The 23,038-nt window shown below is 43.5% G+C and overlaps 1 protein-coding gene across 1 annotated transcript; it reads right to left on the reverse strand.

The window, feature by feature from the left end:
- Positions 1-1,022: 1,022 nt before the first annotated feature.
- On the reverse strand, positions 1,023-18,529 carry ACAT1 (acetyl-CoA acetyltransferase 1). Its single transcript, XM_064441254.1, has 12 exons — positions 18,420-18,529; positions 16,248-16,295; positions 13,021-13,138; positions 11,989-12,084; positions 10,566-10,666; positions 7,872-8,015; positions 5,975-6,125; positions 5,309-5,404; positions 4,507-4,620; positions 4,076-4,140; positions 2,712-2,869; positions 1,023-1,404 (listed from the first exon to the last, which is right to left on the reverse strand). The coding sequence occupies exons 1-12, from the start codon at positions 18,471-18,473 to the stop codon at positions 1,284-1,286; spliced, it is 1,266 nt and encodes a 421-aa protein (XP_064297324.1). The 5' UTR covers positions 18,474-18,529; the 3' UTR covers positions 1,023-1,283.
- Between the last annotated feature and the right edge of the window lie 4,509 nt (positions 18,530-23,038).

Consider the following 23,038-nt stretch of genomic DNA (forward strand, 5'->3'; position numbering starts at 1 on the left):
GTGCTTTGCCAGTTCACTTACTTACACTTTCAAATGAAGGAGCATCTTCAGTTCCCAGCTGCTGCCATACAGCAAATAATGTTTAGAAGGACAGGTGCCAGAGCAAGAGCAAAGGTTGATTTTCTTAGTATGTTGCAGTTAAACCCCACTGTTCATTTGCTACCCCTACAAGTACATTCCTTCCCAGAAAAAACAGATCTCTCTATATCCCAAAGTATTTATTCCCCCTACTTTATGGAGGGAAATGTAAGTACAGGCACTGGGTAAGGATCACTTCCTGCTGAAGTTAATGTCAAAATACGAAAGCAGTTGTCCTAAATCCCAGCTAAGAAAGGTAGAATTGTTTGAAGTTTATCCCTTGTGAAAAAGGTGAGGTGGGAACAGGCTTTCAACTGGTGAAAGAGCCAGTGTTTGCCCTCTGGTAAAAAGCCTGCTGAAGAAACTGCACAGACTTCTCACTGAAGTCTCGAACAAGATTAATTCCAGGAAGGTATTTTCCTACCTCCCACTGCTTGCAAGAGGAAGGCTTAACCCTGCATTCCTGAAGGCTTCACTGTGAGTGTGAGGGCACAGCCAGGTGCGGCGCAGCACCGTGTGAAGCAGCAGTAGTGGTAACGGTACTCTTTCAGTCCGGAACCTGCCTATACTTGAAAGCATATTAACAAAACTGTACATCACAGAGGTTTAAATGAACAAAAAAGGAGCATTTTGAGGCCACGTTAGCAGTTGCATGTGTATGTTACACCGCCACCTCATCCAGTTTGCGCTGGTACCACCCCCCAAGTCAGAGTGAGCGTGTGCTATGGCCGGGCGCCTTTTTTGCTTTTGCCCTGGCTTCCAGGTGCACAACAGAAAACCAGCCTTTGAATGAAGTTATTTTTTAGGTGAAAATCACTTAGTAGTGATGAGAATTAAGCAAAACTGTAAGGAACTAGCTGCTTCTAGTAGCAGCACTATGTGAGTTACCAAGAGAATTCATTTCCAGTGGCATTTGAGAAACTGTATGTCACTGACAGAGGAGCCACAGTTAACAAACGTTCTTTATTGTCAGGTCACAAGACTTTATGATAATCTGACATTTTCTATTTGTACTGTATAAAAACTTGCACTGAGCCAAAGTAATAGGAGCCCAGTTGTCTGTATCAATAATCAGCGATGTTTTAATGGGTTCTAGAATAGCTGTTAAGGAATTAATCCACTTACTGATAAATAAGATGTAACAGGTACCACTCATCGTTTTGATCAGCATGTGTTTAAGGCTTTGTTTCCAACACGATTTGGGCCTACAGCTTTTCTATCAACATTGCAGAGGCACCTCCTCCGCCATTGCAAATTCCTGCTAGACCATATTGTCCTTGCTTCAACGCGTGGGCCATGTGAACAACAATTCTTGCTCCAGACATTCTAAATAAAAGAAAAAAAATGTATATAGTTTAAAGGTCATTCTTATTTTGACCCACACGGGACAGTTGGTAGACTGTAACACTGATTCACGTGAGGGGAAAACACCAACAAAAAGACCAACCAACCCTTTCATCTCCACTGTGATGCAATACAGGTTATTTTTCTCTAGGTACAGTACTTAACAGATTCTTACACGTACACAAACAAAAACACCACATGTATCTAAAGTTTATTCTGGTAAAGGAAATCACCTCTAAGCCAGTCTGTATATTCCGAAGTATCTATGTGTAGCAAAGCTCTTTCAGAGAAGGTAAGAAAGCTACCACAGAAACCAAATCGATAGTAATAATTAATTTCAAACAGTTTCTTATTTGCTTGCAACTTGATGTACTGCAGTATGCTACTTGGATCCACCAAATGTGCGAAATCAGAGATTTAAATTCTGTCATTGGACTGTCAAAATTAACCTTTAAGACAAAAAAAAAAAATAATCATATTCCCTTATGAGAAGCAGCTGGTATTGCAAAGGAGATGTCAGCATGTCTTGCGGGATTATGCCTTGATGAGAGCTTTTTATGAGCCCTGAAGTACTCCTACTTGCTCCTGATGTACAACGCGGTTACTTCACATCTGTATTTACTTAGAGGTTTTGAAATGGGTTTTTCCTCATAGACCCGCACTGTGCCACGTGCACACCCCTTAGGGAGGATTAACAGGATGTACTTAAGTCATGAGTAGGTTACAGCTGCTGGGGAACACAGCAAGTGATCTGACACCTTGAACCAGGTGACACAACTTCAGACAAAAGACCCACCAACATCCCCCAGGCGATCCCGGTCTGCAGCAGTAGGTGCTTGGAGACTTCCAGACTCACTGCCAAAAACGCTTTGACAAGACCTGGAATTGCACTTTGCTCATGTAAGAAAAATAAGAGCCTCTGTACCATATCCTTTGCTATTTTCATAAATTAACCTGCAAATTTTATTAGCTTAACTACTTGATTATTATTATTTATTCTGTCACATTAATAGTGATTTGTTTTTAATACTTCATAAATGCATATAGCTGAGGTAATGAGCAAGCTCTTTATAAAAGTAGGTGGTGATTAGCTGTGAAGAGAAAAATGGGATCGAGCTCTTCTCAAGTACCCTGAAATTTAACACCTGAATTAAGTCACTATGTACTTGATAGCAAATTTCTACTTCCCTTCCTACGTGCATTACATTTGAGACTAGAGGTAACTGTTAGCAGCACACCTAGAAAACAACAATCTGTGCAGAACAAAACCCAGTGCTTGTTTCACTTACCCTATTGGATGTCCAAGAGAGACGGCACCTCCGTTAATATTGACTTTTTGTGGATCAATACCCAGCATTTTAATATTGGCCAGCACCACAACGCTGAAGGCTTCATTGATTTCCCACATTGCAATATCTTCTTTTTTCAGGCCTGTCTCACTTAGAATCTAGAAATAATAATAAAAACAATTACTACTATGGAAAAATTAGAAAGATAATGATAGAAATCATTAGGTCTGTTTTGAAGTCAGTGACTCAGGCTGCCCATAGTCTGATTTAGGTTCACATTTCGGAACCTCTTTGTCAGACGGAAAAATGCAGAACTGAGGTACTGAAGCACAGACTTGAGTTTTCACCAAAGAGGAAATGGAGAGTACCCCATGCCAAGAATATGTTTTCATCACACTTACACTAAGGCCGCCGCTACAGTAAGTACGTTTCAACTGAGAGTATTGCCTCGTGCCATACGCTTGTCCTCAGCTCCTTTTTGAACTTGTATAGCCGTATTTATTTTGCCTTTTAGCCATGCTAGCTGCAAAGCTTCAGTCCTGGTTTCAGCTGGGATAGAGTTAAATTTCTTCATAGTAGCTGGTATGGGGCTGTGTTTTGGATTTTTTCTGCAAACAGTGGTGATAACGTGGAGATGTTTTAGTTGTTGCTAAGTAGCGTTTACACTAGTCAAGGACTTCTTCAGCTCCCCGCGCTTTGCCAGGTACACAAGCAGCTGGGAGGGGGCACAGCCAGGACAGCTGACCCCAACTGACCAAAGGGATATTCCACACCATATGACACCAGGCTCAGCATATAAAGCTGGGGGAAGAAGAAGGGGGGGGGGAGGAATGTTCACAGTGATGGCGTTTGTCTTCCCAAGTAACTGTTATGCGAGATGAAGCCCTGCTTTCCTGGAGATGGCTGAACACCTGCCTGCCCATGGGCAGGAGTGAATGAATTCCTTGTTTTGCTTTGCTTGTGTGTGCAGCTTTCGCTTTACCTATTAAACGGTCTTTATCTCAGCCCACGGGTTTCCTCACTTTTTACCCTTCTGATTCTCTCCCCCATCCCACCAGGGGGGAGAGAGCAAGCAGCTGAGTTGCCGGCTGGGGTTAAACCACAACAGCTTCAAAAGTGTAAAGAAGCCCAAAGTTGGTGAAAGCAGTATAAAAGAATATTCTCTTTCAAAACACGCAAGAGAAATGTGTTACTCTGAAAATCTGCATTCTAGCCTTGATCCTCTGGAAAGCATGTGTCCTTTGCATTTATGATGGAATTATAATTTCAGTCCTAATTACAGGAAGATCCACTGAGGGATGAACCAACGATCCAGCTCGGGGAAAGTTTGGTTTTTTACAAAATCCACTCAGTTTTATTCCTACCTTGGGAATAGCATGTGCAGGTGCAATTGGGAAGTCGATGGGATCAACAGCAGCATCTGCAAAAGCTGTAAAAATCACAAAAGCTGTTTAAAGACCTTTTGGTTTTGCCATACATGATTTTATTCATGCAAGCAGCAAACCCAGCTCAGATAGAAATATTCTGAATGTAACAGTCCGTAAAATAGAGACATCTAAAGTTTAGTGCCTTAAGTGAGCCACATAATAACATTTTCCTATCTTTAGCATTATTCCATATAGAAAACTGTTTATGATCCAAAGGACTATTTGAGAAGATGCAGCCATAACACCTAAGGACCCACCTTTTCAGTCCCATGAGTGTCAGACAGGCCAAACAGGACTCCCAGTCTGAGAACACACTGTGGGAATATTTTCCAGGACTGTTCTCAAAGATAAGAAAAGAAAAATCGTACCTACTATCCGTGCCAATGGTTTGACTTTCAGCCTCTTGGCTGCCTCCGTAGTCATCAGCACCAAAGCAGCTGCTCCGTCATTCAGAGTACTGGCATTAGCAGCTGTAACTGTTCCTAGAAAAGGTAAAGGATTGTTTAAACAGGGGGAAAAGTGGGATATAGCTCAGGCATACCCTGTTACTGATTTGATTTTTTTTTTCTTAACCTAAGGCCCTTGAGCATAAGTTCTCAACAATACAGTGACATCTGTGGCACTGATTTAAATAAAAATGAGTTGGTTTTTTTAAATCTGTTTGATTAAACAAGTACAATCACATGTATTCATATTGTTATCCAAGCTGCAGTTTAGATCGTGCCTTCCATGTCAGCTGCACTGCTGGCATTAAGAGACAATTCCAGCTCAAAAAGGGATCTGAATGAGTGGCAACTTCAACTTAGCCAGAAAGATTTATCAGTCAGGTTCAGGGAAGTTAACAGGTAACTATGTAAAGGCACTCCAGCTCCCACTGAAACAAGAGCTTATGCTTGGCGGGGACCAAGGCAACAGCTAAACTGAAACCAGTCTGTTCCATTCTTTTTAAAGTAAATGTCCAAAACAGAGGTTTTCACTGGTTTAAGGTTCTTGGACCATCTTTTAATCCAAGCCAGTTCATGCTGTTGTGAAGCATGTTTCTTCATCTTAGACATTTAAAAGTTAATGGACCGCTGTTGGGCATTCAAGCTCTTGCGAACCGAACTCTGTCTGTAACAAGGCATCCTTGTGCTTGGTAGAAAATGAAGCAGCTAATTCAACAGTATTTACCGTTTTCTTTTTGGAAAACAGCTTTAAGGTTTGGAACTTTGCTGAAATCAACACGTTTGTATTCTTCATCTTCTTTCACTTCTGTATCTGGCTTTCCTGAAATTCAGATTGGGTTTAGTATTTTACAGTACAGTCCATTATTAAGATGTTCTAACACAGTACTTTGGCTAAATGCTGCCTTATTTAAACAACTTATTTCTGTAAAAAAATGTAGACGCATGTAAAATGCATGTCAAGAAATGTTCTTATGAAAACTGAGAAAAAAAAAAATTATTCCTTAGTCCAATTTATTTCCAGCAAATCCATTTATACTTCCTGGTGGCTGAATGAAAGGGACAAGGAACGTATCTTTAAGGTAACCAATACAGAAATTAAAACACAGATGTCCTCAAGCCATACTAGCTAAGTTCAGTAGCTAGTCTTCCACTTACATTAAAAAGGAAGAAGATATGGTATGTAACGTTAAAGAAAAATTTAAAACCAAAACCAGATCAACAGGTCACTGACAGCTGTTCAACAGAAACATTTTCTGCATAACAAAATTCTTAGCTAAAATTAGCGTTACTAATATCTGCATTTTAAACAACACAAGTTGCACTGAACACAGGCAATGTTACAGCTTTCAATGAGAAACACAAATGGTTGCATCACACCTTTCCATAATACCTTTTTTTGAAATAGTGACAGGAACGATTTCATTTTTCAATATTCCTGAATCCCAGGCTGTTTTGCTCTTAGTGTAAGAGCCTATGGCATAAGTGTCTTGTTCCTCTCGTGAAATAGTAAACTTCTTTGCGGTGTTCTCAGCACAGTTGCCCTTGGAGAAAACCAGACACGTTGGGTTTGGTATTTCTGGATATGTGAACTACAAACGTAGCTGAAAAAACTCAACCAGCAGATTTCCAGAATTGAATGTGACTAATACTTGATGTCAGTTCTAATTTACACAGTCCAAATAGTAAGTTCTCATTTTAGAACACGAACTTCAGATTTAGCAAATGTTTTCTGGATCCAGATTATTAAAGCCTTGAAGGAACATTCATTACAAGGATTGGGTTCGGGTTTTTTAAGTTAAAAAATTGCATGCAAAAGGAAGTTTTCAAGTGATGTTTTCAGAGACTGCAGATCACTGTTCAGCCACAGAACATGTATGTTCACATCACCTTACTAGTGTTTTCATTCCATTATTAGCTTGTCTCCTCCAAAGGTTACAAGAACAGATCAATACACAGGGTTTATTTAGCCTTGGGGATCTCATACTTTAAAAGCTGTACAAATGGAAGTACGTATACCTTTTGCCTAATAACTGGAATGAAATAAGTAGAATGAAGCAATCAAATCGTTTTATAGTCAACCCGAGAAATTTGCTCTTATCAGGTTTTGTTCCACCTCTCATTTATATGGAAAACTCAGTGAATCAACACAAAACCCATTAGTACCATGTTCCTTCTGTTCTTCAAACAAGGAAGTTCACTTCTATGCAATTAAAGAATTTTAAGTCTTCACAGCACCAGCAACTTAGTCTGTTGCCAAAATATAGACAAGAGTAAGGTCCTGAAGCCACCAGATGTACCTTCCTATATATTCTCACACAGCTGCTGAGGTTTTCCCAGCAGCCTACAGCTGCTATAAAGAAGACAAAAAGTTTGGGATGATATTTCAGAACCATTAAAGCTTTATGCATTATAACCAGCTCTCAGAGCTAGTCCCCACATACAGGAACTAGCAAAGCCACTCTTTACATTCCTATCAAAATCCTCACAATCAAAATCCATCTGAGCTGAAATGTGGATTTCAGCCAGTGGCCCGAGCAGAGTGTGCTATACTGCAAGAAGAATAAATCACACACAGAAGCAACGATGTCTGTATCAAATACATGGATCACAGTAGAATACTCTTCATGACACATTTTCCCGTACACCAGCAAGAACACTAACTGATCAGTGAACAATGCCCTACAACTGTGAATTACCATAGGCAAAGGTCAGAGATATTCGTAAACCAAAAGTAGTCATTCTCTTTTCAAACTGTTCTTCACTCTCGGCATATCAGTTGTTTTCCAAACCCATCATAAGTTTGCAGTGGTTTGTCCAATTTAAGTTACCATGCTGATGAGTAAGCACATCAGCTGACTCAAACCATCCAACAGAAGATATGAGATATGTACATTGGGGGAGGGAAAATAAACATGAGAGCCTGCTGACCCGTACCCAGGAGGTACCCTCCAAGACATCAAGTAACTTGATTGCTCTTTCCCACAGACAGAGCAACAGCAATCTATCAGTAGCACAATTTTTTTTTTAAATCACTGCTCTAGGCTATTCAGACTTCAATCAGAGACAGATAAACATTAACATACAATTTGCTATTCTGTTTTGGTCTTCTAACCCCTCCATTACAGTTACTACAGGAAGCCTGGAAATGGAAGACTTTTTCCTCCTCTGTTAACATTATCCCTCATTTCTAGGTTTGCTAGATGAGGTGCTTTCATAATATTAAGCAAGCTCTTCAAAGCTGCATCAGGTCTATGGTTGATACTATAGTACTGTGCAGAAATATTTACCATATGGATATGGTTATAAGCATCTGTCAGCCCATCTTTTACTATCAGGTCTTCCAGCTTTACTCCTCCATAAGGCGTTGATCCTCTGCTCATTGTATAGGGAACATTAGACATGCTCTCCATTCCACCGGCAACCATTACATCCTGCTCAAAGGAAACAAATTAAAATTATTAATAACGCATTGTGTTCCCTATGACTTCTTGTAAGAACAAATACTAGCAAAAGCTTAAGCATGGATGCTTTATATTTCTGAGAAGTCTTAGAGAAAGAGGAAGAAAAAAGTCTTTATGCATCTAAAAAGCAAACAGCAGGAACAGCTGAAGACAGTTAATCCACCCTGACAGAACAACTGGACTTTTGTCCAGTAGTTAAAACACCCTCAGAGACATGGTGTGAATTTTGGGGTTGTCCTGTGGAGGGGCAGGAGTTGGACTCGATGATTCTTGCGGGTCCCTTCCAGCTCAGGACATTCTATGATTCTGATTGTCTCATATGCAATTTTAGAAAGCTGCAAGAGTCATGTCACTCCCTTGCACCTTTAGTTCAAAAGCTTCTGAGATCAAATTATAAATTTTACTTTAAACAGTTCATTTTTTTGTAAATTTCTCATTTTTGTTCTTCATTTGCAGCTCCATATCCCTATGGAAGAAGCAACAGTTGAATCTAAGACCAATAAGAAGAGACAGATTTACCAGTACCTGCTGTTTTACATAACATTGTTTCGCCTTACTATGTAAAGAGAGATGACTTATAATACTGTTTTATCATCTTAAAAGGTCAGCAAAAAAAGAGATGTTAATAATTAATGATTACTGAACCATTATGGGCATTTCTAAATTATCTGAGACAAAGCAAACAAACAGAAAATCTACAAACAGCAAAGCCATAAGGCTGTACCCCCAAAATCCCTAGGATCTCAGGATGAGAAGAATAGACAGTTGTGTTTAATGGCATACTTGAAACATGGATAAACGTATGAAAAATACACACACAGCAGTGCGAGTCTTTGAGAGTTCAACAGTACTGTTAATACACATTCAGAAAGATTTTACATCAAAACAGCAATAAGAAAAAAAGGACAGCTTTTTTGGTTTCTTTAAATTAAGACTCAGGGAAATACTGGTTTGGTTCAGAATAGATTATAAACTAGACCTAGGAACAGTGACATGAAGAATAAAGGAAAGAAAGAAGGCTGGAGACAAACTGGAAAGGCAGATAAATCAGAAAGGCAGTTGAGAAGCAGCAACAGATCAGAGGAACGAGAGTCCCTGGTATTTCAATTACATAAAGTGAAAGACTTGGAGACAGAGTTAATACAGTTGCTTATACAATAATGTACACTGACTCAAGCCACTGGCAACCATCACTGACTTTCATACCACAGATACCACACAGTCCACAGCCAGGAAAAAAACAAATACCAAAACCCCCCATAATTTAAAGCTTTAAGAGACTAATAACTGGCCAAGCCACTGCTTTTGCTGAGACTGGCAGCACAGCACGTGTGATTAGCTCAGCTGAAACTCCAGTTCTCTTCAGAGCTCATGGCCTGCATCTGTCAAACCAACCAAATGCAAAACTGCTCTCATGAAGTCACTGGATGTAAGTTACTAAATCCAAGTGTAGCTGTTTACACAAACATGCTGGGCCTGGTTCAAAGTCCAGCGACAAGACTTCCACCGACTTCAGTAGGCACTGGACAAAGTGCCGTTCTCTGCAGCGCAAGGCCAAAGCAATAACTAGTTGCTTAATTCAGCTATACTGTTATTTTCATGGAAGGGACAACAAAACTTAAATATTTCACTTTTGTTCTAAAAAAAAAAAAAGTACATTTCTCACTAATGAGCCACTTACTTTGTAAACCAAAAATATATATTGAACTGACAATATTTTCACTTCAGAGAAGGGGAGAGGTTGCCAAAATGCTCTGAGTATGGAATTAAAAACAAAATTGAAATGTCTTCACATTCACACTTCTCCCACATTCTTTGCTGCATAGCATTTAACAGCTTGCTGAAGATGGTGTATTCACCCATCCTCCTATTAAGTGATACTATTTTCCCTATCATAGAGAGAATCTTAGAACACAGTTGACAGAGATTAGCAGTTCCCCTCCATCAAGCTCTCTTCAGTCAAAACACTTACTTGGCAACAATAGATTCTGCTTCTTCCAAAATAATAAAAGCCTGGAACACCTTTAATGTATTTGGAAACAACATTGCTTGAATATGTATATTTAATTCATTTAAGTGTTTAAAGTGTCTGAAAGTCAAGATTAAACGTGTTTCTCCAAAAAATAAGTGTATAAAAATTTCTTCAATTTTTCAAACCAGAAAGTTTGAAAATTCCCTTATTTTTTGGGGGTGGGGCAGGAGGTGGGGGAAGGGGAAGAACAGTAGGAAGAGGATGTAAACAGCACCCCAGAAAAAGCCCTCCACCTTATTTCCTCAGCTCTAAAAATACATCTGACAATTTCTTAACTATGATACTTAATTTTTTTCCTGTTTTAAACTAAAACACACTTAAGCAACTATAAAATTAAGGTTGCATAAGCAAAACAAACCCTTGCTAATTAGCTTTATTGTCCCAAGTCAAAACACAATCCCAAATCAAAGAGCACAGTCATTAGTAGGACAGCATCTACAACATTAGTTGCATGTTTCTTCCATAAAACAGCACTAAAATTCACATACCTGACTCCCACACATCAGGCTTTGTGCTGCCATCATGATCGATTTCATTCCTGAAGCACAGACTTTATTGACAGTTGTAGTAGGAGTGCAGATTGGCAGACCTGGGTCAAAGAAGTACAGACAACTGTATTATTTAAAGGGTAGACCAACACTTTATTGGTGTTTCAGCAATATTTCATATGGGACCAATTTTTATCTAAGCCCAGGGTGACCAGTTTGCACTATTTAGCCTGCCAGGACAATTTATCTACCCTCAGCCCCAGCTGCTATCCCCTTCTTGGAGACTCCTGTTGCTTCTCCCCTTCAGATGACAGACTTGTGATAAGAGAGCCAGCAAACAAGGAATCAGAGACAGAAGATCAGGGAAGCGACTCCAGCACTATTTCTCCTCCTGACACCCCAATCCCTGCCTCTAAGAAGCATTCAAGATTGAAAAGGCATAAACAAGCTGTAGAATTTAGCAGCTGGCAACAAGACAGACCCCAGTAGTACAGGGTCTCCAAACACAAGCAGTACCAAACAAGACCAAAAGTGCTTGGCATCAGTGTCATTCACACGGTGATTATTGAGTTATTATTGTCGTTGAGTGTTCATGGCAATAGCTTTGGGCTCTGCTATGCACAGTTTGGCTCAAGACCATTGCATCACTTCCTCTACCCTAGGCTTGCTCTCTAGCATAATGGCTTGGCTACCAGCGCATCACCTCCATACCAGCAGTGAGATGGGGAAACTAGCCAGAGGAAAGAAAAGAGCCATATTCATCTGTTTGGATCACACAGAAGCAGCTCCTCCTTTGTCAGAAAAGTACAAGGACAGAGCCAAGAAAGTATCCAGTTCTTCCCTGACCCATAGACTTTCCTAGTGTCATGCTAAGGTATGGAATCCCATCCCCCCAGCAAAAGGGAGAAAAAAATCCTGCACCCCAAGAACATTTGTGTTGCAGTTAACATTATAGAACGAATCCTTCCAGTAACAGCTCCAGCCTCCACAGGAAAATGAGCACAATGCCATGCTCATATCTGCCGTTCATGGAAACTCACTGACCCCTTATCCAACAGAGCTTAAAAGTAATGATACACTGAAGAAAAAAAGTCTGTTTCACGAAAGATTCAAAGAGCAGCATCCATCCTTAGTGTAAAGTGCTCTGGAAGTAGCAGCCTGGTCTCCAATATCATCTTCTCCATGTTCTGCAAGCACTGTACACGTGACATTGTACGTATGAAATTTGATTCCTGAGGATGCACAATTAGGCCCGCTTGCAAGAGTACAACAGACACCCTGCACCCACCATGGGGAAAAAAGCATACACAGACTGTCTTGACAAGAAGCTGGGCACCACTCTGCTTTAACTCATAGCTCAATAACTTACACTGTCTACATAAAGCCAGAAAATCTTTAACCCCAGAATCAAGAGGATTAATACCTGCACCCAGGACTGCTTGCCTTGCTGGAGCTTGTCCTTGTCCAGCCTGCAAGACATTACCCATATATGCTTCTTTCACTTCTTCTGCAGGGATACCTATAAAACAAAATTGTTTCAAATCAGGATTCTTTGCACGGAAGATGTAACTCCCTTTTACGAACCTTCCCACTGAAGTTTCCTATGAAAGACTGATGAAACATGCCATGTCCAACCTGTGTGCCAAAAGCAGCCCACAGGCCCCTGATGGGTGTGTCCCAGATCTCTACTCTCATATTCATGGGATGCGATGAACTGGTGACCCCCCCCCCAGAACAGAACTCCCTTGTTACCCTGCCAGTTAGCTAACTGAAGCGAACATTTCTGAGTCTGAAAACTCAATTCCCATGGATGGTTAAACACACAAAACTTTCTACCTGCCACAATCATGTCTAAAAACCCAGTTTTATTTGTTTAACAGGGATGAGCCAAGGCCATGGCTAGCTACCACCAGCCAGAAGAGGCCTGCTCTCCTGCTGCATCTCTTGCAAGAGCCCTGGTGTTCAACTTTTGTAACGTGGTGTTTCAAGAAGCCCGATTTGTAGAAAATTAACCCTCCTCTCCCCCCAAAAGACATTTTGCTGATCTGAATCCATCAATAGACTCACAAGGCTGTCCTACAAGCATAACTGCCTATGTGAAAGATGGGCAGGGAAAGGAAGGGCCACTGGTTTCACCAAAAAGTAGCCTTTGTGTCAGCTTAGGTGTATCATAAAACCCCACCCCAGAAAAACAATTATCATGTTCAACCAGATTTGGAGTAGCACAGATAACCCTAAACAATATTCTGTTCCTAGAAGCAGTACTTAATTCAGATTGAAACAAAACCCAACAGTTAACGTTACTTAAATACCATTTGTGGATAAAGACTTAAGAGTGCTGCAGCAGCAAAAACCAGGAGATCTTTTGTTTACCAAGCAACTTAAAAGACACAGACTGACACTGTTCTGTGCCACTTGAGATGTTCTTTGTCATAGAAAAAACATTTACATATACCTGCTCTGTCAATTGCTCCCTTAATTGCAATGGAGCCAAGTTTAGTAGCTGGCAATGATGAAAGAGATCCTTGGAAAGATCCAATCGGTGTCCTTACAGCACTTGCTATCACCACCTCCTAAGAGTAAAAGCATAGAGTAAAAGTCAGTCTCTCTCACACATGCACCAGTATTTTTTACATGTATCTGCTTTTACTCTTTCATTCATGTCACAGCTTCCCTTTTATCTTGCAAGTGTTTCAGAGTACTAAAATAATCTTTATTAATGCATGCAGCATGGGGAATAAAGATAAGGAATTAGAGATCAGTGTGCAGTTGCAGGACCACAATCTTGCTGGGATCACGAAGCCGTGGTGGAACGGCTCCCACGGCTAGAGTGCTGCCATGGAGGGGTACAGGCTTTTTACAAGGACGGACCAAGGAGACAAGGAGGATGGGGGGGGAAGGTTGGCCTTTATCTGAGAGAATGGCTGGTGTGCATTGAGCTCAGCTTTAGGATAGATGATGCTTGAAAGAATCCCAAAGCCCTGGAGGGAGGAAGGGTCAAAGTAAGCTGGTTCCAAGCTCAAGAGCAGTTCATTCCAACAAGCAGGAAGTCAGGTAAAAATGCCAGGAGGTCTGTGCGTATGACCAAAACTCATACACAAAAAGGAAGTACACAGAAGGTAAAAGCAGGGACAGGGAACCTGGGAGACACTGTTGGAGCATGCAGCGACAAGGTTCTGAAACCAAAGCCCAAGTGTAACTTGGGAAAGTCAAACCCAACAAAGGCTCCCAAAAGCACCTAGGAGGCAAAAGAAAATCTAGGGAAAATGTGAGCCTGTTGCTGAAGAGGGAAGAGGACCTGGTGATACAGAACATGGAAAAGCCTGAGTACTAAATGCTCTCTTTGCCTCAGTCTTCACTAGTAAGGCCAGCCTTCAGGAATCCCAGGTCCCAGAGACCAGGGGGGAAGTTTAGAGCAAGGAAGATGTACCCTTGGTGGAAGAGGATCAGATCAGGGAATATTTAAGCAAACCAGAGATATGTAAATCCACGGGCCCTGCTGCAATGCATCCACAAGTGCTGAGGGAGCTGGCAGATGTCTTTGTAAGGTCACTCTCGTTAATCTTGGAATGGTCATGGCAACTGCGAGAGGTGCCCAGAGACTGGAGGAAAGCAAACATCACTCCTATCTTCAAGAACGGCAAGAAGGAAGATCTGGGGAACTACAGACCGGTCAGCCCCACCTCGATTCCTGAGGTGATGAAACAAGCCAAACCTGGAAACCATTTCCAGGCACGTGAACAATAAGAAAATCATCAGGAGCCATCAGCATGGATTCACCAAGGGGAAGTCATGCTCAATCAACTCAATAACCTTCTACAGTGAAATAATTGGCTTGGTAGGTGCAGGGAGAGTAGCAGATGTCTGCCTAGATTTTGGTAAGGTTTTCAACACTATCTCCCATAAGATCTTCACAGAGAAGCTGTTGATATATGGGCTGGATGAGCAGTGAGGTGGACTGAAAACTGGCTCAATGGCCCGGCTCAGAGGGTGATGATCAGTGACAAAGCCTGGTTGGAGGCCAGTAACTAGCAGTATACTCCAGGGGTCAATACTGGGTCCAGTACTGTTTAACATCTTCATTAATGATCTGGCTGATTGGGCAGAGTGTACCCTCAGCAGGTTTGCTGGTAACACCAAACTGGGAGGAGTGGCGGATACACCAGAGGGTCATGCTGCCATCCAGAGAGACCTCGACAATCTGGAGAAATGGGCCAACAGGAACCTCATGAAGTTCAACAAGGAGAAGTGCAAGTCCTTCATCTGAGGAGGAACAACCCCAGGCACCAGGACATGCTCAGGGCTGCCCAGCTAGAGAGCGGCTTTGCAGAAAAGGCACTGGGCATCCTGGAGGACGCCAGACTGAATCCGAGACAGCAGTGTACCCTTGTGGCAAAGGCAGCTGATGGTATCCCTGGGCTGCCTTAGACAAAGTAGTGGCAGCAGGTAAAGGGAGGTGAGGACCCTGGTGAAGCCACAGCTGGAGAACTTTGTCCAGTTCTGGGCTCCCCAGTAAAAGAGAGACATGGACATGCTAGAGAGAGTCCAATGGAGGGCCACGAAGATGATTAAGGGACTGGAGCATCTGACATACAAGGAAAGGCTGAGAGAGCTGGGATTCTTCAGCCTGGAAAACAGAAGGCTCAGGAGACTTCATCCATATACATCAATACCTGAAGGGAGGGTGCAAAAGGGGCAGAGCCAGGCTCATTTCAGTGGTGCCCAGACACAGGACCAGAGGCAACAGGCACAGACTGACACACAGGAGGTTCCCTCTAAACATCAGGAAACACTTTTTCATTATAAGGGTGACTGGGCAACCTGTTCCAGTGCTCAGAGAGGTTGTGGAGTTTCCATCCTGGAACTATTCAAAAGCACCCAGGTCCCAGCATGATGCATTAGCAGTAGTTTAAGACATGGTATGACATTCAGCTGTATACCTAGTAGACCCTTAAAAAAAACCAGATTTACTCTTATTTTGCATCTTAGCTTTAGTGCTACATCAACACATCTACCTGGTAGGCCTACGAGAGTAGCATGAGGACCTGGCACCAAAAAGATGCACATTTCAGACCTCTGGCAGCCCCTGGACAGCTACTGAGAAACAGCAATGCCTTCCTCCAACTGTGCTGGTTTCAGTGGAAGTTAGACACAAAGCTTTACAGGGTCTCACCACAAGTTCTTTATTTAGAGAGCCAAGTAAAGAAACAAAACACCAGAAAGTATCTAAATAAAAAAAAAAGACAAATTATACTTGTCTAAAACTCAGGTGGTCTCTTTCTGTAACCCCTTCTTCCTTGTGACTGACTTCAGTGATAGTAACATACTTGTCTTCATCTTTTACATTGTAACAGCAAGCTGGGGCAGGGGGGAATACCACACAAATAACCTCAGAGGGGTTAGGTGGCATCAGCTGTATTTTCCAATAACGGGCAGACAGTTGCATTAAGTTAGCTGATGCACTTCTAACCAATTCTGTCCCACAGTGCCTAAAATGAGCAAAATAAAATTAAAATGGAAATCTGACTTTTATTCCAGATTTTGCAGTAAGGTGTGACCTGGGCACAAGTAACACTGTCTACAAGGCAGATTATTTTGCGGTAACTTTTTAGAAATCTTCAGTGATTAACAAACAGATTTAAAAGAGTGATTTATTGCAGTCAGGTGGTGCTTTATACTTACATTTAAAGTACGCTGCGATGCATAGCCACGGCTCGTATACGTCAAAGCCTGAAAATGAGTAAGTCCTCAGAGTTTGTACTGATCAAGCCAATACCATGACATTTCAGTAGTGTACCATTTTCATCTAAGTCCTTATTTTAAAAAATAATGTCTAAGAAACACTGGAAAAAGTATTAAACAAAAAATCATAAAACAACTTTTAAAAAAGTGTAGTCTAGTACACAGTCTCACCATAATATCTGTGATAAAATATTTTCTGAAAAAAAACCACAGATACCTTTTCAAAACCAAAACCAATTCATTTCGGCGAAGTCTGTTATGCACACATGTAACATCTCTAAACCATGGAGTGAGTGGTGTTATCTTGAAAAAGTTTACTAGTCCCTCTGTCTGCTTCTCTGGACTTTGTTTCATTCATTCCTATCATTAACTTCACTGCTTTTTAAACAGTGGCAGTTTGCATCTACAGCTTCATTTCACCGGCGTTTCATGAACCAAAATGAGGATAATGAATTCAGAATGCTAAACAAAAATATTTCTAAAAACCCAAAACAAAACCAAGACAAAGGTATCACCTGAGCAGGCTAATTCACCAGCTACTAGCTTCATCTAACTAGTCAGTGTAAAGATACAAAGATACATCTGTAGGTATTTTTTCAATATATTAACAGTTATTTTTCAATTAGTGGTTTAAAATAACAAGAGTTTAAGCAATTTCCTTAGACAACATTTCAGTATGCTGAATTCTGAATTGAATAATTAATAACTTCTGGGCATTACTGAGTGAGAGCTAAATAAATACTAATTAAAAATAATAACTACTTAAGGACACTGCAAAAACACCACCAATTTTATACATCAATGAATGCCTTGTGGTATTGGGTCCACAATATGAAAGTTTAGTCTGTTTCTCTCTTCATTTGACAACTTTCAACTAACAAAAGACAGACTCCTTTTCCTACTGCTTTTCAGCTAGTGGTTTGTTGTTTTGTTTTTGTTGGGTTGTTTTTGTTTTTTCCTAGCTGAGGTTGTAACAGCCAGCAGAAAGGTTAAGTTAATCTTCTCTCTGAAAATGATTTATGTCCCTGCAGGGACATTTTAATAAGAGGGCTTTCAACGGTTAATGTCAAAAAGAAAAACAAAACAAAAAGCGAATTAACATGCCCTTGCTGTGCTACACCTGAAGGTTACCTTCATAGTAAAGTGGACAAACCAGTTAATACTCTTCTAAGAATAACTGGGATCTGCTAGTGGTGTTCATGCTGTGTCAATTACAGACTTCTTAAAAAAAACAAACAAAACCAACCCCAACAACAACAAAATCCCCACGCTTCCTACAGGCGGTAAGACACAACCTTCAGCTTTGCATACGGCAATATGGCCAATCCACGTTGCAAACCCCGCACAACGTGGATGCTTCACCTGCCCTCTCCTTCCTAGCACGGCTCTCCACGCCAGCGGGAGGAGCCCGGCGCTCCCGGCAAACCAGGCGCCCGCACCACTGAAGCCAGGAGCGCCTCGCAGCAATCCCCTACTGGGGGCTCCTGGGCAGGGGCACTCAGCATCTCACCTCCCAGCGCCGGTGCTTCTGACGAACCCACCCTGCGCCCGCCGAGGCGGTACGTTTGCAGCCCGCTTCCCCCCGGCTCGGCCTAGAGAAAGCCTCCGACAGCTGCCACACGCCCGCGTCGCCGAGGCGGGGAACGGGTGAGCAGAGGGACTTCGCAGGGCAGCGGGCTGCGAAGGAAGGAAGGGGCTGAGGAGCCGGGCGAGGGCTCCGGTCGGCCGCCGCACCCCCAGCGCTGACAGCCGGTTACGAGGCAATGGAAAAAGCCGCTCTCAAGATCGCGGCTAAAGGTCCCGCCGGGCTTAGCGCGGTGCCCGGCCCGGGCCCGCTGAGGCGGGAGCCGCCCTTCACCGAGCAGGCGGCGCCGCGGCGCGGCCCTGCCCCGTAGGCCCCCGCTCCCCCAGCCGAAGGCCCCGCCGCAGGAGCCGGGCCCGGCTCCCTCCCTCCCGCCGCGCCGCAGGGGTGAGCTGAGCTGAGGGGAGGGGGACACCGCCTTCTCCGCCGCAGACGAGGGTGTGACCTTGGTCAACTCTTGCCGGGCCCGGCCGCGGCGCCGGGGCCGCCCTGGGATGGAGAGGGGAGGGGAAGGGCACGGCCCGCCTCACCCGCAGCAGCTCCGCTGCCGAGCGCCGCAAGCCCCGCATCGCCGCCGCCGCCATCCTCCTCCCGCCGGCCGCCCCCCGTCACCTTCACCGCCGCCCCCACCTCGGCCTATAGGCGGCGGCGCCCCGACCCCTCCCGGCTCCCATTGGGCCTGGGGCCGAGGGCGGTGCCAAACCCGTCCCTGCCATTGGCTAGGCTGGAAGGCCGGCTTGCACCTCCAGGGCGGTGGCCGCCCTGCGCTTGCGCGGCCCCTGAGGTGGTGAGGGCGGGCGGGTGGCTGGGGCAGGTGGCGGGGCTTGCTGCGGAGTGGGAGCCCCACGGGTGTCCCGCGCTTCCTCCCCTCACAGGGAAGGGAAAGCAGGGCCCAACCCTCTCTGCAGCGTCAAGCTGGAATAAGCAAAAGCAAGCTACTCAAGCGTCTATCCCCATGGGGATCCTGTATCAGAATCATACCCGCGCTGTCATAAGGTCTGTGGGGAGGCAGGTGCTGGAGTAGTGCCGAGTCTGGGGCAGTCTGCGTCTGGCCTTATGCTCTAGCTGCACGCTGCTTTCACAAAAACCAGCAGCTTAATTCCACTTAAACTCCCTCCTGTCTAGCCCTGGGCATAAACATCGAAAAAGTTACCTCAGAATTCAAACCTGGCTGAGAACTGTCTCGGCAGCTGCCTTTAGAGAAAGGTCTGTACCTGCTCAGCCCCAGCTCAGTCTCAGGATGCCCAGACCACTTCCACAGTCTTCCCTGCACTTTGCTTTCCCCACCACGGTCTCTGCCTCTGGATCTGGATTTCTAGATGAAGGCCAGTATTAAACCTCTACAGCTGTTTGCCTGCTAGTGCCTCTTTCCACTCTATCCCATGTGCTTGGAGCTAGGCTAGGAAAAGCCTAGTACTCTCGGGTCCTAGATTCATAATCTCAAAAGAACAGGCTCAGAAGACAAGGTGACATTCTCTGTGAATTGTGCTGCTGCACACAGTCTAGGACATTTGTTTCTGATCAGTCTTGCTTACCTTCTCCTCAGCCACCTTTTTCATTTCTGAAGGAGTCAGTCATAGGATATTGTAAAAGATGGTATGCTGACTGCTGCATTCCTTGGAGTTGATGTCTACAAGCCAGGTAAGGCATTTACTTGCAGCCTTCCTTCCCTTAGGACCACAAACTGGAACAAATGCCAAGAGGCATCCTTTCAATATACCACCTGGAATCAAGAGTATCTCAAGAACTTATTACCATCCACTTGCTATCTTGACTGAATTTTTAATTATTATTTTTTCATGTTGTAAAACTAACATTCATTGACTTTGCTTCAGTTAATTTTCTGTTGTACATATTCATTTTCCTTTGAGATAGGGTTTAACTTTCTGTCTGCTCTCAAAAGCAAAATACTTCTTGCTTTCCATACATGTTTAAAGATTCTCCAGAGACGCAGTAAGAGGCTGACTGGGGCTGGCATGGATGAGGGAAGCACTTGTACTCTTTTGCTTCCTTGGCTGGCGGTAGCTGATGTTTTGACAGTTTGACCAATCTAGCCTAGACCTTTGATTTGGAGCCAAAGTTTTGAAGTACAAACCAGAGATAAGAACACAGGAATTGACAAGTACTGACTGAAGATTTTATACCCTGAAAATACACATGAGGATGTTTTTCAGAAATGAGTAAGGCCAAAACCATATAGAACAAAAAAAGGAAAAGCTTTTATTTAACTTTACCTTCACTCCTGCGGTATAAGGACCTTTTTCTAGGATAGAGCCTGCTAATGCACGAGGACTAGTGTTCATCTCATCCCAGCAAGGCACTTGGACTCCCAGACGTATTGGTTAATATGCCCTTCATTGGAGCTCACACAAGAAGGAGAAAGACGACAGTAAAGATAATCTTACCTCCTTTCAGATATTGGGAACCCCAAGCTGTGCAGCATCAGGCACACCTCCAGCTGGGGCACGGCCTGTAGTGCAGATCCCATCTGTGGAGAGGTTCCCCAGTGTTTTGGTGTTTAGAGCTCTCGGAGGATTTTCTGAGAAGAAAACAATTCTGGTCATCATTCCTACTGTCAAAAGGATGTTCGTGCAAGAACATGCTGCTTCGCTTTGAGATAAAGACAACATGCAGGAGGGGAAATTGCCAACACCAGAAGGGACCTCCTACAGGTTCCTTCATTACAATTAGCTGGCCGAGTATCTTCTGTGGCTGGGGGATACCTGCAGCACAGGATAGGACAGAAGGCCAAGCTGCACCTGCACCATAGCACAGCACAGCCTGTGCTGTAACATAACCTGTGTCTTCTTGGGCTAACTGGTACATGGGTCATTAACTCCTTGATGTATGATGGTCTCCTGGTTAGGACATTGCTGAAATATGACTATTGTAACATACAGAATATTGCGTCCCTGGCCTAAAGGGTAGCAAGGTTATCAGGTAATTTACTGGGTTTGGACAACGTATTAACTCTATGGGAATTTAGAACATACAGCATAGCACTATAATAAAATTATTTAATTGTTCTGCAGCTTCAAGCCTCCAACAAGATAACAGATATTCTTGAAGTAACGCTGGTTTAAAAGTTAGTCTGGAGCTGCGTAAGAATCCCAGTGCATAGAAAAGCTAAGTGAAGAAAAAAAAAAGAGACATCCCCTCCTGAGAGTTAATAAACATATTTCACGGTATGAACCTTCTAATGAAGTATCAAAAAAAATACAGAAAGAACTCCTTTAACAGGCAAACCAACACTCCATCGCAGTCAGCATTACCACATGCACACGAGTGCCTGGGGATGTGCTGTGGTGCAGTCCCTCTCCCAGCAGTTTGGGCTGCACTTTCCCCCACATCTGGTTATTTACACTGTCCCTGCCCTGACCCCACGCCGGTGGCAGGATGCCCCCCCAGCCACCTCCTAGCCCTGGCCAAAAGGCCATTCACACCCTGGCAGGAGGAAGCTGGAGGGGGAGGAGGGAAGAAACCTTTTTGCCTGAGGGATCTGTGTACCTTCCCATGAGGCAGTGGCCAGGGGCTGCTTGCACATCTTCAGGAGATGGTGAGCGCTGACAAGGTAGTGTGATTCAGCCCCAGTCAGCAACTAAACACCATGCAGCCACTCACTCCTCCCACCGCTGTGGGATGGGGGAGAGAATCAGAAGAGCAAAAGCAAAAAAAAAGTTGTGGGTTGAGATAAGAACAGTTTAATAGTTAGAATAAAATAATAATTATAATAACAATGATAATATAATAAAAAGGAAAAAAAGCCAGAAACACAAATAATACAACTGCTCACCACCCGCCAACCGATGCTGCTGGTCCCCGAGCCATGATTGCTGCCTCCCTCCCCTGGCCAGCTCCTCCCAGTTAACATACCAGGCATGATGTTACATGATATGGAATATCCCCTTGGCCAGTTTGAATGCGCTCTCTTAGCTGTGCCCCCTCCCCTCCCGGCTTTTTGTGCACCCAGCAGAGCATGGGAAGCTAGAAAAGTCCTTGACTAATGCAAGAACTACCCAGCAACCACCAAAACATCGGTGTGTTATCAACATAGTTTTCATACTAAGTCCAAAGCACAGCACTGTGCCAGCTGCAGTGAAGAAAATTAACTCTATCCCAGCTAAAACCATGACACAAGGGTGCTCTGCTGGGTGCTCGCCTACATATTACAGTGTCAGTCCTGTGATCATCACACATCTTCCTCTAGTCAATTGGTTGTCTTTTTTTTTAATTTTCCCCCTCCCCTCTTTAGACTGAGGCAGAGTAGAAGAGCAAGGGCACTTTCTCTAGACTTCCCCAGCATCCACCTTTACTGTTTAGTGATGTTAGAGGGTCTATCCTTGCCTTTATTATCTATTTATGGACTTGTTACTCGTGAATTTGTCTAACCCTCTTTGGACCTGCTGATACCTGGGATTTGCAGCCCCAACTTCACCTGGAACAAGGCCTTTTAGTGTTTTAAGCCAATCTGCTGCTGGTTTTATCAAGTAGACCTAGTGCTGATATTACAGGATTCTGTGAAAATAGTTCTGCCTTACTCTCCACCCTTCTGCTTTTGTAGAGCTCCGTCACATCCACATGTGAATGCTCCTCTCCCAGCTGAAGCCGTAGCTTCCCCAGCTCTGTTGCAATTTGGTTTCCTTCATAGCCTTTGGTGTGGAGCCTAGTCAAAAGCTGTGGTCCACCCACCAGCCCCCTGGCACTGAAGCTGGTTGTAGTGGTGGGTGATGCACCTTGGCCAGCAGTTCCGTTTCACTCCTCAGCTCCTTCAGAAGCAATGGCTGAATGTCATCTGGGCCAGGTGGGCTTACTGACATCTAGAGTACCTGTGTGGTGCAATAAATCCTCCATATTTACCTCAGCTTGAGCTAAGTACCAACCGCCTGCTGCAAAAACATGCAGGAGGTGTGGTCATTTCCTTAATGTCCTCAGTAGTTGAAACCACTGACTGGAAGAGATGGCAAATCCCAAGCTGTACATACATAAACCTACACTGTGGTCTTAAAAACAGGACGAGCATGCAGAAGGAAAATGATAGCACATTCCCTTCTTTAGTTCTTTCGGCATCTCTTCTCACCAAGAACAACTGTAATGCACTAATTTCAAAGTTGCTAATTTTCAGTGTTCAGTCTTTTAGACTATACAAAAC

The sequence above is a fragment of the Phalacrocorax carbo genome, chromosome 1 (genome assembly GCF_963921805.1).
Source record: "Phalacrocorax carbo chromosome 1, bPhaCar2.1, whole genome shotgun sequence".
Lineage (NCBI taxonomy): Eukaryota > Metazoa > Chordata > Aves > Suliformes > Phalacrocoracidae > Phalacrocorax > Phalacrocorax carbo.